Source organism: Bombina bombina, chromosome 3 (assembly GCF_027579735.1).
Source record: "Bombina bombina isolate aBomBom1 chromosome 3, aBomBom1.pri, whole genome shotgun sequence".
NCBI classification, from domain to species: Eukaryota; Metazoa; Chordata; class Amphibia; order Anura; family Bombinatoridae; genus Bombina; species Bombina bombina.
The window spans coordinates 761199005-761218402 of record NC_069501.1 but is presented as its reverse complement, the minus strand read 5'-3'; the positions used below and the strand labels follow the sequence as shown (position 1 = coordinate 761218402).

The window sequence follows — 19398 nt, the reverse complement described above, 5'->3', positions numbered from 1 at the left end:
CGGCTGAGAAGGTACACACTGACACCAAACAGCCTACACACCTAGCTACTTACTTAGTGGTGGCAATTATACATTGTAATATCCTATTTTTACTCTAATCGGAGACGTCCGTTTTTTTATTATATTGTTGCAAATTGTTTAGTAACATTTATTACTATAGAATTACACACTTGTTACATTTGTTTCTATGTTCTGATTTTAGCTTATTTTAGAAATATAAAACTATTGCTTTTACTAGCTTGTGGTGTATAACTTTTTTGGTTCACCTCCTAATGTCTTTTTAACCTTTAGCTATTTAGCGCTCCTAAGCATTTCTCTTTGACTATACTCATTTTTACCTAATTGTTAGAGGATCTATTAGGGCCCTAGGAGTTTGGTTAAGTAGCTTAGCGCACATCTCTCCTTTTTCCCTAAAAGAACTTTCTCCACTTACAAAACATCTACAGGCTAGAAACATTAACTATAGATGGGGACATCCATTTCAGTTGATAATTATCTGGACAAACAGGAACGCGAGCTGTTCCTCTTTTGGGGAGATTGAGGATTGTTGCAGGAAATTGGAAATCCCCCCCCCCCCCCCCTGTAATGGACTCGGATAAAAGACAAGATTCCACTTCTGCATCTAGTCCCCGAGTATCCCCATTGCCACAACGTAAAGAATGGCAAATGGTCCGCAGTAAAAGAATGAAAATCCCCTCGTCCTAAGACTCTAGGGCCCAAGTGGGCTGAAAATGGACACTATAAGATATCCTTTACAGGTTTTTGGTATCCAGAGTGAGTAAGTTCAGTTAAATGTTGAAAAAATAAATTGTTGACATAAGAACAGGTCGAATAGAATGTTTTAGATATGATATGTACTTTGTGGGCTGAATGATTCCCAATAGGGATTTCTCAGCCATTTCCCTCTGTTATTTGTACAAGGTAAAAGTTACTGATGTTTTTATTGTTTATGTTGTTAGATTATATTTAGGAGTTTTACTGCAGAGATACTACATCAAGCAAAAGGGTAATGTAATCCATGGGCATGGAGCTGGACTGATAAAGGTAATGAGATGACAGATACCTGTATTCAATTTGTATCACAAAATGTGAAGGGTTTTAATGTTCCCCATAAGCGATCATTAGCTCTAAGAGACATAGTGCAGAAAGGGGGGGACATAATTGGGCTTCAGGAGACCCATTTTAAAAGAGGGTCCATCCCTAAATACATGCATACATACTTTTCTCAACACTATCATAGCACACACAACAAAAAAAAGATTAATGGGGTAAGCATCCTCATACGCAATTCAATACCATTTAAACTAATAGACCAGAAAAAAGACGCAGAAGGCAGATTTCTAGTTCTTAGTGGTATTCTCTACAACAAACTGGTAACATTGGTGAATATATATGCACCCAATCACAAACAAGCAGCCTTTTTTAAATCTCTAATACCTCAAATTCAAGACATACAAAAGGGCCAATTGTTAGTTCTGGGAGACTTTAACTTACCCATCAACCCCAAACTTGATAGCTCAAACCCAAACATACAAATAGCAAAAATTACACTCAAATCTATGTGGAATTTTATAAGGGTATTTGGCCTACATGATCCATGGAGAGTTTCAAACCCTGAACGGAGAGATTATACATCTTTCTCCAATCCGAATAAATCGTATTCGAGAATTGATTTTATTTTATTGGATCATTTAACTCTATCGCATGCAAGTACTTCAAACATCACACATGGTCAGACCACTCCATGGTCAGGTGTTCCATCAACTGGCCTTCAGCCCCGGTAAGGGAGTTTACCTGGAGACTTGATGAGACTTTACTACCCACTGGTGCACAAGACCATGGAATTGGAAATACGGGAATTTTTTAATCGAAATGCCCAGGTAGATATAACACCAGCTATAGTCTGGGAAGCACATAAGAGTTATATAAGGGGAATAATTATTAAAATTAGAGCTAATAAAAATAAACAACAGAGAGAAGAATATCAACACATAGCTAAGGAAATTGCACATCTAGACTACCTGCATAAACTCCATCCACAAGATGAAAGTGTCCTTCACCAATTGAAATTTTACAGATCCAAATTGACATCACATCTACATATAAAAGCACAAACAACAGCATTTAAACTTAAGCAGAAATTCTACTGTGAAGCTAATAAACCGGGACGCCACTTAGCCAGATCACTTAAAACCAGACAAGCAAAAACATACATACACTCAATCAATAATTCTAGGGGGGAGAAAGTGGAAGACACTAAGCAAATAGCAGATACTTTTAAAAACTATTACCATGCATTATATAATCTTTTCCCTAATAGGTCATTAACAGAGCATAAAATCAAGTGTATGAAATATCTAGATAACGTCCAAGTCCCGACAATCTCTGAGAAAGATAGTGAAATGTTACAAGCCCCGATAAACTGTAAGGAAATTAGCGAGACAATTAGGTAATTAAAACCTGAAAAAGCTCCAGGACGAGATGGATTCTCTGGGTCATACTACAAATTATACTCTCAGTTTTTAGTGCCCCATTTATTAAACACTTTCCACCAAATTGACTGTGGAGGCATGTTGCCGGACACCATGCTACAAGCATACATAACAGTCCTCCCTAAACCGGGCAAGAAACCCGACATACCAGCGAACTTTCGTCCAATATCTTTGTTAAATATAGACTTGAAAGACTTCGCAAAGGTCTTGGCGTCTAGGCTTAATAGACTTCTGCTGACATTGATCTCCCCGGACCAGGTGGGCTTTGTGCCACAGAGAGAGGCAAGGGACAACACCGTCAAACTTTTAAACATTTTGGAATATATAAACAAGAATAATGTCTCTTCTGTATTATTATCTACAGATGCTGAGAAAGCGTTTGATAGACTAGACTGGACCTTTCTCGAGACTACACTCACCAAATGTAATCTTCCTCCTCTCTTTATAAACAAAATCATGGCCCTATACTCCTTCCCCACAGCTCAAATTAGAATAAATGGTACACTCTCAGAACAATTCAAAATATGTAATGGCACCCGGCAGGGATGTCCGCTTTCCCCACTCCTGTTTATCTTATCATTAGAAGTATTAGCAAGTAAAATTTGGTTAAATGAAAATATAAAGGGTATAACTATTGACCAAAGGGAATATAAATCATCCATGTTCGTGGATGATGTTTTACTGTCCTTGTCAAACCCCTTAAGGTCTCTCTCCGCGGTACAATCAGAATTACAAGACTATGGAGGGGTATCAAATTTCATGGTAAACACCAACAAATCAGAACTTCTACCACTGCACATGTCTCCAACCGCCATAACTCACATTCAAAATAAATGCTCATTTGCAGTCCAGCAGAAATTAATTAAATATCTGGGTATATATCTGTTGAGCAGTCTAGACTCAATTCACACATTTAATTACTCCAAGCTACTGAATGCTATCTCTAATCAGGCTTCGTCTTGGCTGTCGAAAAATTTATCCTGGATAGGGAGAGTAAACATGGTCAAGATGGTATTGTTGCCAAAAATCTTGTACATTCTACAGACATTGCCTTTACCGATAACCCACATATATATATATATATATATATATATATATATATATATACATACATATATATATATATATATATATATATATATATATATATATATATATATATATATATATATATATATATATATATACAGAAACTACAAAAAGTTATACATAATTTTATTTGGAAGAGAAGACCGTCACGGGTAAATAAGTTATCTATGTATGCCCACAAAGATATGGGGGGGCTAGGAGTACCTAATATAACATTATATAAACAGGCTATTTCATTACAAAGAATTCTAGAATGGAGCAGAAATAACACGGCCGAACCAAAACATTGGATTCAATTAGAACACGATATTTCAGGCACACCACAATTAGGGGGGACATGCTGGTTACACAAACTTGTATCTAAAACTCAGACTAATTTTACTTCTACAACAATGAATACTATCTCAGATTGGAAGTTCGCGATAACTATAGGGGCATTTCCAGTGCTCACTCCCCATTGACACTAATCTTGGCAAACCCCGAATTTTCAGAGGGCCGGGGGTACCACACGGGAGGTGACAATAGTTTAAAAGGGTATGTTCCTGTTGCATTAATAACCAAGTTAGGGAAAATGTTACCGAGAACCAAATTAAGAGGGGTGGGAAATGGGTTATTTGACCAGTGGCTACGTTTCCATCAAGTAAGTCATTATATCTCGACACATAGAAATAGGTCAAATCTACTGAGGCCTCCGACACCTTTCGAAAAGATGTGTATCTCCAACTTCCCACAAAAAGGGATTATTTCCATTATATATAAACTATTACTCATAGCTACATCCCCCAAACCGCATAACTATGTGAAAAGATGGGAGAGGGAATTGTTGGGGACTCAGGTTGCAAAGACTTGGGAAGAGATCTTCCGTAGTATAGCTCACTCTGCACACACAACATATGCATTAGAAACAAACTAAAAGCTAATGTTCCGTTGGTACCTAACACCAAACAGAATGAAATATCTTTTCCTATCAGCTAACGAAAAATGCTGGAGATGTAAGCAGGAAGTGGGTAACATGGGACACATTTGGTGGTCATGCATGACAATTAATACTTATTGGAAGGAGATAATAGAAGAAATAAACAGTGCCCTGTCTTGTACTATATCTCTCACCCCACAAGTATGTTTATTCAATGTGTTAAAAGAGGTCAAGTGCACCAGCAGGCGGAATATTGGGCACATAATGCTAAACTCAGCTCATAGCTTCTGCGTGGAGATCTGATAGGGCTCCCACGGTGGATGCATGGAAAAAGAAGGTGAAAGGAGCTCTGATGCTGGAGAGATACTTTTATTTTAAAACTAATCGGTTGACAATGTACAATGATATGATGTTTTACTGGGATTCTTATGTGGGGTCTGGATAGCAGGGTCGAAAGTCACAAACGTTATCTAAGTCATGTTGGATTACACAGACAGAACATACCCATCACTTTACAATAGCATACCCATTAAATGTAAGGGAAAATAAGCTCTGCAGTAAGCTGTAAGTTGTAAGTTGTTTTTGTTTTATTTGTTATCTTTGTTGTTGTTGTTGTTGTTAAGGTTTTTTTCATGTTACATTTATGAACTGAAGTACTCACTAATACGTGATTTCAAGAATAAGAATGTATTAGATATAATTCTAGAAGGCAATTAAGTAAGCTAGGCATTATTGTGAACTTAAAATTGTTAAAGGAAAAGAAATTAATATGCAAGATATTGTGTAAACACATGGATTTTGTATTTTGTACTTTGTGATAACACCAATAAAGAAATAATAAAGAAAAGAAAAAAGAAGTAAATTGGAAAGTTGTTTAAAATCATGTTTCTGTACAACGAAAAAAAAAAAGTTGCATGTCCCTTTAACCCCTTAATGACCAAGAACGTGCAGGGTACATCCTAAAAAAAATGCCACTTAATGACCAAGGATGTACCCTGCACGTCCTCAGTGTTTTTAAGCACTGGAAGCGATTGTGATTGCTTCCAGACGCTTTCATGATATTGCAGTGATGCCTCGATATTAAGGCATCCTGCAATAACATTTTTTAAGCATCCAATGCAGAGAGAGCCACTCTGTGGCCCTCTCTGCATCGGCCAGCGATGGTGCCGATCGAAGGTCGGTGGGAGCCATAGGTGGGCGGCCCATCGCTGGAGCGCGCGTACAGTAACTGAAAAAGTCAAAGGAGGGAGAGGGAGGGGGAAAAATGTTGGAAAAAGGATCTGGGAGGTGGGTGGGGTATTAAGGGGGGCAGCTACACTACAGAAAATGTTTGTTTTTTTTTATAACAAAAAAAGGGCACATTTTGTAGTAAACTGGGTACAGCCAGTGCCTAAGATGGCGGCCAATAGGTCAAGGGGGGAGGCTTAGAGAGCTGTTTGGGGGTCGATCAGGGAGGTTGGGGGGTAATGGGGGATCCTACACTTAAGATAAAATATTAAAAAAAAAATCTTAAAAAATCTTTAAAAAAAAAAAACCTTTATTTTTATACTGGCAATTGTGAGGTGAGGGGGGAAGAGAGCTGTTTGAGGGGGATCAGGGAGTGCGATGTGTCAGGTGGGAGGCTGATCTCTACACTAAAGCTAAAATTAACCCTGCAAACTACCTAATTAACCCCTTAACTGCTGGGCATAATGCAAGTGTGGTGCGCAGCAGCATTTAGCAGCCTTTTAGTTACCAAAAAGCAATGCCAACGCCATATATGTCTGCTATTTCTGAACAAAGGGGATCCCAGAGAAGCATTTACAACCATTTGTGCCATAATTGCACAAGCTGTTTGTAAGTAATTTCAGTGAGAAACCTAAAGTTTGTGAAAAAGTTAGTGAAAAAGTGAACGATTTTTTTTATTTGATCGCATTTAGTGGTGAAATGGTGGCATGAAATATACCAAAATGGGCCTAGATCAATACTTTTGGGTTGTCTTCTACACTACACTACACTAAAGCTAAAATTAACCCTACAAACTCCCTACAAGCTCCCTAATTAATCCCTTCACTGCTGGACATAATACAAGTGTGGTGCGCAGCGGCCTTCTAATTACCAAAAAGCAACGCCAAAGCCATATATGTCTGCTATTTCTGAACAAAGGGGATACCAGAGAAGCATTTACAACCATTTGTGCCATAATTTCACAAGCTGTTTGTAAATCATTTCAGTGAGAAAGCTAAAGTTAGTGAAAAAGTTAACGTTTTTTTTTTATTTGTTCGCATTTGGGAGTGAAATGGTGGCATGAAATATACAAAAATAGGCCTAGATCAATACATTGGGTTTTCTATTAAAACAAAATATATACATGTGAAGGGTTATTCAGGGATTCCTGACATATATCAATGTTACAATGTAACTTTCTCTTATTTTGGAAAAAAAAAATGGTTTGTAAATAGCAAAGTACTATTTGTACTTATTGCCCTAAAACTTGCAAAAAAAAAGCAAAGAAGATGTAAACATTGGGTATTTCTAAACTCAGGACAGAATTTAGAAACTATTTGTCATGGGTGTTTTTTGGTGGTTGTAGATGTGTAACAGATTTTGGGGTTAAAGTTAGAAAAAGTGTGTTTTTTTCAATTTTTTCATCATATTTTATAAAAAAAATGTTATAGTAAATTATATGATGAAAATAATGGTATATTTACAAAGTCCATTTAATGGCAAGAAAAACGGTATATAATATGTGTGGGTACAGTAAATGAGTAAGAGGAAAATTACAGCTAAACACAAACACTGCAGAAATTTAAAAATAGCCCTGGTCCTTAAGGGTAAGAAAATTATAAAATGGTCTGGTGGGTCACAAAGGGGTCAGGTCACTTTTTTGTTTATTAAAGCAGATGTTTGTTCTTCCAGTTTTGTTGCTAACTAAGCAAGAGCTTTATTATTCCATTCCACCTTAAGTGAACAAATAGTAGAAAGGCCGTGAGAGAAGCAGAGGAGGGATCTGGAGGTGACTGCTGGAGAGCGATACAGGATTTACTAGGGATACACAATCTGATATTACACCAGGCGTGGGCTGATTCTGGGAGGGGAGTTGCGCGTTCCCGGACTCTGCCCGTCCCGCTTCTGCCTCCTTCCTGCTGGCTGTGAAATCTTCAGTACTATCACCTCTACTAGTTCAGGACCCCGGAATACGACTCAAATGCTGGGAGTCGTGGGGATGACAAACAGGTAGGAATGTATAACGCTGCTTTTATAACAGTATTTACGTAGATAAACTAATTGTCTGACACTCAGGTCTGTTAATCGGCGTGTAGTTTTTGTTTTTTAAATAAATAAGTCTGGCAGCCTATGGGGTCACAGTATTTTTTTGCATATGCAAGGGGTTGTACCCAAGCACATCATCGCTATTACGGTTTTACCCATCTCTTGTGATTTAGTGATCTCATTAGAGTAGTCCACATGGCTGGGCACAGAAGAATGTGCAATAAAGTTTTTCTTTTGTTTCGTTTGTGTTTTACGTTTAAGTTTTTGTGAATTATGTTTTTGTTTTTAATTTAAAAACCCCGACTTCTAGACCTATAAGACTTTAGGGCTTAGTTCACCATCTGTAGAATTTCACTGTACTGCACAGTTTGCTTACATCCTCTTCACACATAAGCAAAGCTTACTGTGAGACAACGTTCTCTGATTCATTTGCTAACAGCATCTGGTTTGCATCAGACTGAGCCCTAGTTCTGGCTGCAGGAGGCCTGTATCAACTTTTTTTTTTTTTTAGAAAAATGCCAATGTATTTTGCAGAACTTTACAAAGTACATAAATCATGATATTTATGATCATGCAAGTTTAAATACTTTTACAGAAAAAGGGTTTAGGGGATACTTTTACCACCTCCAGCCTACCATGATTCTGTCCTTGGGAAGATGGTGCTTTGGGCACAAACTGGCATCTGTTATTGTATAGGTCCCCACATTGCCAGTGTTTTCACTTGTGTGAACTGGTTGTGGCCATGTTGCCACCACTCAGAGCCTAAAATGATACTTTTGGCAAGATAATATCAAGAATGTATGTTTCTCCAATATTGTGACTGGATGCTAATTTCCATATAAATTGGTGTGCTCTGAAACCTATATATAGTTAGCCATGCTTGACAGCTAACATGTGCACACAGTTCATGTGTGTTCCGGCCACTACTAACAGTTGTCAACATTTGATATACAGAAATAATTATAGTAACATTTGTTCATATAATAAATTGCAAAGTGTATTATGCATTTATTCTTTATCTAGTTTATTTTCTATCAAACGGACAGGACCATTGTACACTCACATTTCCATTGGGTATATGTGCAATAAAAACTGTAATTATGTATAAATATCTTTAAATTAAGAGGCAAAGAACATTTACACATTGAAAGTAACAGAAAATGCATGTTTCATAGCAACATATTCACTGCTCACTGGCTGATAGGTGCAACTCCAAGTCTTAGTAGGGCGGGGCAAGGATCTCTATACAAGCCTGATGTGGAAATAAAATATGATACATTTTGAAAATACACCTTTTTTATATATGGAGCAAAATATACACATTAGACCTTGCAAATGATTTTATTTGTAAACTTTGCTGTGTGATAGTGACAGATATCCATCACTAGATGCATTTGGTTAAAAAAATTTACAGCTGTAATAGACTACATACTACAATCTGCTATCCTACCCCCCTTCTAAAATATTTCTTTGTATATAACAATATAAATGTAACTATAAAAGGGGTCATTTTTTTAACTCGGTCACAGTGAAAATTCTCCTCTAAAATATTGCCAGTGTCCATGTCCCTAGAGGTTGCTGGGGTCATACACAAGATACATTTGTGTTTCCTTTTAAAAACTTTAAGAACTCATATTGGAAGATGGCAACTATACCTGCATACAACCTATTACATTGTTATCCTGTACGTTGCAATGTGTTCAGCGCATCCTCAGTGGTCAGTAGTTTTCTGCTAGACATTTAGCATTTTTTTTTGGAGTATGCAAGTCACACCTTACAAGAGGACTTATTTTATGCCTGTGAGAGATCCAGAATTGTTTGAACAAGGAATAGGTCAAATACCACACACAATATAAACAGGAAAATCACCATTATATTATATTATAATTCTTTTAAGGATATAATGAAGCTTTTTCCATTCACTATAACTATTGTGTTGATGCATTAATCAGCTTAGACATATTAAAATAAAGTTGCTATAATTCCAAGAAAAAAAAATATCCTGAATAGAGTAGTGTTTAATGATCTTCTTCCAAGTTAATAACACAGGTTTTTTTTTTTCTTTTAATGTTTCACTTTATTGTTGCAGAGAATATGTTTTCCATACAAGGTATAAAAATTGTCCTGACAGGAAGATACAATGGAAGTGTGGAATGTCAGTGATTCTTACTGTGTTGTGCAATGTGCATTGTTACACTCCTGGGAATTGAGGAAAATAACTGTAAAAACATATGGTTGCAGCAAATGGCTTAATAGGCTGTGAGTAAGGTCAAACTGATCCCTCCACTGTGTCCTCTGTGTAGCCTAACCCAGCTGCTTACGGAAGAACACACGTAGCAAAGAGTTTACTGAAAGAATACTACACTGAAGTCAGAAAGATTTGCAAATTAGAAATTTGCTGTGCCACATTTTTATGCCATTTGGGATGAAACCGATATTCTATCTATTCTGCAACTGTAAACAACTTTTCAAGTTACTTCTTGTGACAAACCCTGCAAGTCAACAGTTTGTTACAAGGTTAATCAACCCTTTCCACCTTAACCAGTTTGTCACAGTCTAGCCATTCCAGTCTAGCCTGTGAATTAGTTTAGCGGGTGCAAGGGTTAACAAACATTCTCTTGTCTGTACTAGACCCAGAAAAATGCCCAAACTCCAACACACACTAAACTATTTCTGCTGCCACCACCTTAAAGGGACATGAAACCTAAACATTTTTTTTCATGATTCAGATGGAGAATCCAATTTTAAACAACTTTCCCATTTACTTCTATTATTTAAATTGCTTCATTCTTTAGGTATTCTTTGTTGAAGAAATAGCAGTGCACATGGGTGAGCCAATCACATGAGGCACTTATGTGCAGCTACTCAATCAGCAGTTACTGGGCCTATTTAGTTATGATTTCCAACAAATTATATCAAGAGAATAAAGCAAATTTGATAATAGAACTAAATTGGAAAGTTTTTGAAATTTTCGGTTTAATCTCCCTTTAATATTATTATTTTTTTTATTATTATAAACAAGCTTTATTATCCAATAATAAACAACAATACATAAGTTAGGTACGTCATGCAAGACGTCTGTTACAAACATGAATACAAGGTTCAAATTTAGTCAGCAATGACGGCCCTACAATAGCTTGATTTTTGTCAAGCATTTTTCAAACAAATATAACTGATAATAACATATAACGAGATCCTGGTTAGACAAAACATTTCCTATTCTCTAACCCAGCACGCAAAGTGGGTAGCTTTTAGTAGTAAGAGCAAAGGCAGGGCAGGGAGAGAAGGAGGGGGAAGAACATAGAAGAGCGGCACATAGGGAGAAAGAGGGGGGGGAGAAGAGAGGAGAAAGGGAGTGAGAGCGAGGAAAAAGAAGAACAGAAAAAAAAAAATTAAGTTTGTGGGAGGGGCTACACTGTTAGGTCATACTCTCCGTATAGGTTTAACTCATTTATACTAGGGAACTGTTCAATTTCTCCAATATCGTTTCATAGGTTGCAATTTGGCCTATCTTAAGAAAGTGTAGCTTTTCTAGTGCAAGAAGGTCGGACACAGAAGATTGCCAGTCGCCTGATGTGGGGGCATCAGGCGATTTCCACTTTTTGGGGATCAATCGCTTTGCTCCTGTGAGCATTATTAGTAGCAGGGGTCGATAGTGTACTCGGGGTGTGATACCATCTGCATTGTAATTTTAGGTGGATCTCCTGTACAGTAGCCGATACTGATGATCTCCTAACTAAGGAGAATGCCCAGAACCACTCCTCGTGCCAAGCTCCCTATGCCATGACGCTATGTACGTAGGAGGTGGGTGTCAGGACTAGTCAGTAGTAATTTGTAGATGAGGGATATCAGTCGCCTCTGAGGACTATTTGCGATACATAGTCGTTCATATGGAGTGGGGTCCCTGGCCAATTGGTCTTTGCATTTAAGATGTGTTATGTAGTGTACTAATTGATTATATCTCAGCCATGAGGTGAAAATGGGGTCATTTCTTTCTTTCATTTGATTCTGAGTTTCCCTTTAATATTATTATATGGGAAATCCTAAGCAAAAACTCAGACTAACATTAAAAATTCCAAAACACAATTTGGCAAAAATCAATCTAAAAAACACAATACTGTTATTACAAGTCTCCTCGGTAAATTAGCTCAAATATTAGACAAGGCAAAACATAAAAAAGGAGCATTTATTATGAACAAAAAAGTCAGTGCTTTTTGTATATGTATAAAAAATATGTTGAATACAATTACACAAAGCACAAATATTTTTTAAAATAAAAAGGAGAAATATTGCAGAACCTATAACTTTATCAGAATAGCCTCTGTTCCAGGGAGATGGCAGAAATATGGTCAAAGACGCTGTTGCCCACATCCTCCCATGTAGAATGACAATAGTATTTCTTTCATTTAAGTGGCAAGAGTCCATGAGTTAGTGACGTATGGGATATACATTCCTACCAGGAGGGAGCAAAGTTTCTCAAACCTCAAAATGCCTATAAATATACCTCCCACCATACACATATCTCAGTTTTACAAACTTTGCCTCCTATGGAGGTGGTGAAGTAAGTTGTGCTTGATTTAATCTGTGATAGGCGCTTCTAAGCATTCTGAAGCCCAATTCCTCTCAGAGTACAGTATTTGTCAGAGGGATGTGAAGGGAGTATTGCCTGTTGATTTAGTGGTTTCACCCATGGGAAATCCTTTCAAGGGCTCTCTGTAATCGGTCGCAGGGATTCATCTCCTACCTCCCTTTTCAGATCGACGTTATAGTCTTATACCATTACCTCTGCTGATTGTTTTTCAGTACTGGTTTGGCTGTCTGGATGGGTGTCTTCCGGTAAGTATGTATAATTTTTTTAAGACACTCTCAGCTATGTTTGGCACTTTATGTTATAAAGTTTTAAATATATGTATTTACTTATATTTGCCAAGAGTCAGGTATATATATATATACCTTTTTCTGCAGTCCATCAGTTTCAGTATGGAATTTATATTGGGAAGATTATTTTTTTTACCTGGGGTTCTAGTCTTTTCAAATTTTACTTTATTTTTCCAAAATTTTCGCTTGCAAACTAGGCTCGCAAGGACGCAAAATGCCGTTCTTTACGGCGTCATTCTTGGTGCGTTATTTTTTTTTGCGTTGACTTGCGTCTATGGTGATGCAAGTTTCATAATTTCCTGCATCTTTGTTGACGTAAGTTGTTTTGGCGTGAAGTCGCGCTTGTTATGACGAGAGTTGCTTCATTTCCTGATGTTAGTTTTAGCACCAATACTTTTTTTTCAACTTCCCTTTGCGTCATACTTGACGCCAAAAGTTTTTGTATATTACCCCTCTTCCGTTATTGCTTCTGGTTCTCTTCATATTATCAAGAGCTTTAATGCTTATTTTTTTGCATTTTACTTTAGAATAAGCATTTTTTCCCATTCCTGAAACTGCTATATGAGGAAATTGGATATTTTGTTTAAATGTTGTTTATTTCTTTTTACATTTTGCAAGATGTCTCAGTCTGATCCTGCCTCTGATGTTGCTGTAGAAACCAAGCTGCCTGAACACAGTTCTACTAAAGCTAAGTGTGTCTGTTGTAAATTAACTGTTATTTCTTCAGCTCATTTATGTGGCATCTGTCATGATAAGCTTTTGCATGCGGATAATGTTTCTATTAGTACTAAAACATTGGCTGTTGTTCCTTCCTAATATTCCTGCAGATGTAAAAAATTATATTGCTGCAGCTATAGATAAGGCTATGTCTGCTATTTCGCCTTCAAATAAACGTAAAAGGTCTTTTAAAACTTCTCATATTTCTGATGAACTTTGTATTGACCGATGGCATACTGAAATGTCCTCTGTTTAAGATGTTAAATCTATGTCTTTAGCTATTTTAGCCAGAAGAGCTTTATGGCTTAAATCTTGGAATGCTGACATGGTGTCTAAATCTAGATTATTATCTTTGTCTTTCCAGGGTAAGAATCTATTTGCTTCTCAATTGGATTCTATTATTTCCACTATTACTCGGGGGGGGGGGGGAGTTTTTTGTTGTTGTTTTTTTTATTACTTCAAGATAAAAAGTCTAAAGGTAAATTTAAGGCTCCTAATCGTCTTTTGTTCCTTATTCTGATGAAAGAAATAAAAACGACTCCTTCCCCTAAGGCCTCTGGTTCCAATTGGAGACCATCTTAATATTGGAATAAAACTAAGCCTTATAAGAAACCAAATCCAGCACCCAAGACTGCATGAACGTGCTGCCCTCAATCCAGTTCAACTGGTGGGGGAAGATTGAAATTATTTCAGGAAATTTTGTCAGGTTCCGTTCAGATGCAGTGGATTCTTTACGGCGTCATTCTTGGTGCGTTATTTTTTTTTGCGTTGACTTGCGTCTATGGTGATGCAAGTTTCATCATTTCCTGCATCTTTGTTGACGTAAGTTGTTTTGGCGTGAAGTCGCGCTTGTTATGACGAGAGTTGCTTCATTTCCTGATGTTAGTTTTAGCACCAATACTTTTTTTTCAACTTCCCTTTGCGTCATACTTGACGCCAAAAGTTTTTGTATATTACCCCTCTTCCGTTATTGCTTCTGGTTCTCTTCATATTATCAAGAGCTTTAATGCTTATTTTTTTGCATTTTACTTTAGAATAAGCATTTTTTCCCATTCCTGAAACTGCTATATGAGGAAATTGGATATTTTGTTTAAATGTTGTTTATTTCTTTTTACATTTTGCAAGATGTCTCAGTCTGATCCTGCCTCTGATGTTGCTGTAGAAACCAAGCTGCCTGAACACAGTTCTACTAAAGCTAAGTGTGTCTGTTGTAAATTAACTGTTATTTCTTCAGCTCATTTATGTGGCATCTGTCATGATAAGCTTTTGCATGCGGATAATGTTTCTATTAGTACTAAAACATTGGCTGTTGTTCCTTCCTAATATTCCTGCAGATGTAAAAAATTATATTGCTGCAGCTATAGATAAGGCTATGTCTGCTATTTCGCCTTCAAATAAACGTAAAAGGTCTTTTAAAACTTCTCATATTTCTGATGAACTTTGTATTGACCGATGGCATACTGAAATGTCCTCTGTTTAAGATGTTAAATCTATGTCTTTAGCTATTTTAGCCAGAAGAGCTTTATGGCTTAAATCTTGGAATGCTGACATGGTGTCTAAATCTAGATTATTATCTTTGTCTTTCCAGGGTAAGAATCTATTTGCTTCTCAATTGGATTCTATTATTTCCACTATTACTCGGGGGGGGGGGGGGGGGTTTGTTGTTGTTTTTTTTATTACTTCAAGATAAAAAGTCTAAAGGTAAATTTAAGGCTCCTAATCGTCTTTTGTTCCTTATTCTGATGAAAGAAATAAAAACGACTCCTTCCCCTAAGGCCTCTGGTTCCAATTGGAGACCATCTTAATATTGGAATAAAACTAAGCCTTATAAGAAACCAAATCCAGCACCCAAGACTGCATGAACGTGCTGCCCTCAATCCAGTTCAACTGGTGGGGGAAGATTGAAATTATTTCAGGAAATTTTGTCAGGTTCCGTTCAGATGCAGTGGATTCAGAATATTGTATCTCAAGGGTATCAAATAGGTTTCAGAATTAGACCTCCCATGAGAAGATTCTTTCTTTCTCATGTTCCAACAAATCCTGTGAAGGCTCAGGCTTTTCTGAAGTGTGTTTCAGAGCTATAGCTTTCAGGGGTGATTGTTCCTCTAAACGAACAGGGTTTGGGGTTCTATTCGAATCTATTCATTGTCCCAAAGAAAGAGAATTCTGTCATACCAGTTCTGGATCTGAAACTTCTAAATCATTTTGTAACAGTCCCAACTTTCAAGATGGTGACTGTAAGGACTACTCTGCCTTTTGTTCAGCAAGGGCATTTTATGTCCACAATAGACTTGCAGGATGCATACCTTCATATTCCGATTCATCTAGAACATTATCAGTTCCTGAGATTCTCTTTTTCTAGACAAGCATTACCAATTTGTTGCTCTTCCATTTGGCCTAGCAACAGCTCCAAGAATCTTTTCAAAGGTTCTAGGTGCCCTACTCTCTGTAATCACGCATACCAGCAAATCCAGTAAAAGCTCAGGCTTTCCTGAAGTGTCTTCCAGACCTGGAGTCTTCAGGGGTAATCAAGCCGGTTCCTTTTCAGGAACAAGGTTTGGGGTTTTATTCAAACCTATTCATTGTCCCAAAGAAGGAAAATTTATTCAGACCAATTCTGGATCTGAAAATTTTGAATCGTTATGTAAGAGTACCAACTTTCAAGATGGTGACTATAAAGACTATTCTGCCTTTTTGTCTAACAAGGACATTATATGTCTACAATAGACTTGCAGGATGCTTATCTTCATATTCCAATTCATCCAGACCATTATCAGTTTCTGAGATTCTCTTTTCTAGACGAACATTACCAGTTTGTTGCTCTTCCATTTGGCCTAGCAACAGCTCCAAGAATCTTTTCAAAGGTTCTTGGTGCCCTTCTATCTGTAATCAGAGAGCAGGGTATTGCAGTGTTTCCTTATTTGGATGATATCTTGGTACTAGCTCAATCTTTTCATTTAGCAGAATCTCACATTAAACAACTATTGTCGTTTCTTCAAAGGCATGGTTGGAGGATCAATTTACAAAAGAGTTTCTTGATTTCTTAGACAAAGGTCACCTTTTTAGGATTCCAGATAGATTCAGTGTCCGTGGCTTTGTTTTTTGAGATACAAGAGACGAATGAAATCGGTATTAGCTTGTCTAAACCTTCAGTCTCGATCGTTCCCTTCAGTGGGTATGTGCATGGAAGTTTTCAGTCTTATGACTGCAGCATCGGATGTGATTCCCTTTGCTCATTTTCATATGAGACCTCTGCAGCTTTGCAAGCTGAATCAATAGTTCAGGGATTATACTCGGGTATCACAACTGATATACTTAAATCCCAACATTCAACACTCTCTGTCATGGTGGTTGGACCATCATCGGATTGTTCAAGGGGCCTCTTTTCTTTGTCCTTCCTGGACTGTGATCTCAACAGACGCAAGTCTTACTGGTTGGGGAGCTGTCTGGGGGTCTCTGACTGCACAAGGGGTTTGGAAAACTCAATAGGTGAGGTTACCAATCAATATTTTAGAACTCTGTGCTATCTTCAGAGCTCTTTAGGATAGGCCTCTGTTAAAGAGATAACTTTTCATTTTCAGACAGACCATATCACAACAGTGGCATATAATCATCAGGGAGGGACTCGCAGCTCTTTAGCAATGAAAGAAGTATCTCTGATACTTTTTTGGGCGGTGTCCAACTCTTGTCTAATTTCTGCGATTCATATTCCAGGAGTAGACAATAGGGAAGCGGATTATCTCAGTCGTCAGACTTTGCATCCGGGGGAGTGGTCTCTCCATCCTGATGTGTTTCTTCAGATTGTACAAATGTGGGGTCTTCCAGAAAAAGATTTGATGGCCTCTCGTTTGAACAAGAAACTTCCCAGATATCTTTCCAGATCCAAGGAACCTCAGGCAGAGATGGTGGATGCTTTAGGAGTTCCTTGGTTTTACCAACCTGCTTACATTTTTCCACCTCTAGTTCTTCTTCCAAGGGTGATCTCCAAGATCATTATGAAACAATCTTATGTGTTTCTGATAGCACCAGCATGGCCTCACAGGTTCTGGTATGTGGATCTTGTCCAGTTGCCAGTTTTGGCCACTTTCTTTAAGGCCAGACCTTCTGTCTCAAGGGCCATTTTTCCATCAGGATCTCAAATCTCTAAATTTGAAGGTATGGAAATTGAACGCTTAGTTCTTAGTCATAGAGGTTTCTCTGACTCAGTGATTAACACCATGCTACAGGCTTGTAAGTCTGTTTTAAGAAAGATTTATTATCGGGTTTGGAAAACCTATATTTCTTGGTGCTCCTCTCATAATTTTTCTTGGCATTCTTTTAGAATTCCTCGGATTTTACAGTTTCTTCAGGATGGTTTGGATAAGGGTTTGTCTGCAAACACTTTGAAAGGACAAATCTCTGCTATTTCTGTTTTATTTCATAGAAAGATTGCTAAACTTCCTGATATTTACTGTTTTGTTCAGGCTTTGGTTTGCATCAAATCTGTTAAGTCTATTTCTCCGCCTTGGAGTCTTAATTTGGTTTTAAAGATTTTGCAGGCTCCTTTTTAAGCCTATGCATTCTTTGGATATTAAACTACTTTCTTGGAAAGTGTTATTTCTTTTGGCTATCTTTTCTGCTAGAAGAGTTTCTGAGTTGTCGGCTCTCTCTTATGAGTCTCCTTATATGATATTCCATCAAGATAAAGCAGTTTTACGGACTTTGTTTACATTTTTACCTAAGGTTGTGAATTCTAATAACATTAGTAGGTAGATTGTTGTTCTTTCTTTGTGTCCTAATCCTAAGAACTCTCTTGAGAGATTTCTACATTCTTTGGATGTGGTAAGAGCTTTGAAATACTATGTTGAGGCTACCAAGCATTTCAGAAAGACTTCTAGTTTATTCGTTATTTTCTCTGGTTCCAGGAAAGGTCAGAAAGCCTCTGTCATTTCTTTGGCATCTTGGTTAAAACTGAGGCGGGGCAGTCTCCGCCTCAAAGAATTACAGCTTATTCTACGAGGTCAGTTGCCACTGCTTGGGCTTTCAAGAATAAAGCGTCAGTTGCCACTGCTTGGGCTTTCAAGAATAAAGCTTCAGTTGATCAGATTTGCAAATCAGCAACTTGGTCTTCTTTGCATACATTTACAAAATGTTACCATTTTGATGTATTTGTTTCCTCAGAAGCAGTCTTTGGTAGAAACGTTCTTCAGGCAGCTGTCTGGTTGATTCCTTTGCATATAATTTGAGTTTTTTAAAATTCAAGAAAACTTAACTTAATTATTATTTGGATTTAATTCTTTCAACGGAAATAGCTGTTTTTATTTTTATCCCTCCCTCTCTAGTGACTCTGGATTTCCACATCTTGGGTATTTATATACAATACATCACTAGCTCTTGCCACTTACATGAAAGAAAACAACATAATTTATGTAAGAACTTGCCTGATAAATTCATTTCTTTCATAGTGGCAAGAGTCCATGAGACCCACCCTTTTTTTTTTTTTTTTTTTGTGGTTATGATTTTTTTTTTTGTATAAAAGCACATTATTTTTTCCAGTTCCTCTTTTTTGTATGCTTTTTTTACTCCTTATTACACCTCACTACTTGGCTATACATTAAAACTGATGTATGTGTGTGGTGGGAGGTGTATTTATAGGCATTTTGAGGTTTGGGAAACTTTGCCCCCTCCTGGTAGGAATGTATATCCCATACGTCACTAGCTCATGGACTCATGCCACTATGAAAGAAATTAATTTATCAAGTTAGCTCTTATATAAATTATGTTTTTGCTGAAATTACAATTAAATACATTTTATTTTTTCCTGCGGTCAGGTTCCTCAACAGGCACCTTCCAGAGTGGGCAAGGAAGGTAGCCACCTCGCTTTTATGGCAGACCATAAACACAAATGTATGTATGTATGTATATACAGTATCTCACAAAAGTGAGTACACCCCTCACATTTATGTAAATATTTTATTATATCTTTTCATCTGACAACACTGAAGAAATTAAACTTTGCTACAATGTAAAGTAGTGAGTTTACAGCCTGTATAACAGTGTAAATTTGCTGTCCCC

The 19398-nt window shown here is 37.3% G+C and overlaps 1 protein-coding gene across 1 annotated transcript in view; it reads left to right on the top strand.

The window, feature by feature from the left end:
• The first annotated feature begins 7562 nt into the window (after positions 1–7562).
• Positions 7563–19398, top strand: part of LIMS1 (LIM zinc finger domain containing 1) — a 254505-nt gene continuing 242669 nt past the window's right edge. Inside the window, exon 1 of the mRNA XM_053707621.1 lies at positions 7563–7713. Within this exon, the coding sequence (XP_053563596.1) occupies positions 7685–7713 (29 nt within the window). The 5' untranslated portion in view covers positions 7563–7684. The remainder of the gene's footprint in view (positions 7714–19398) is intronic.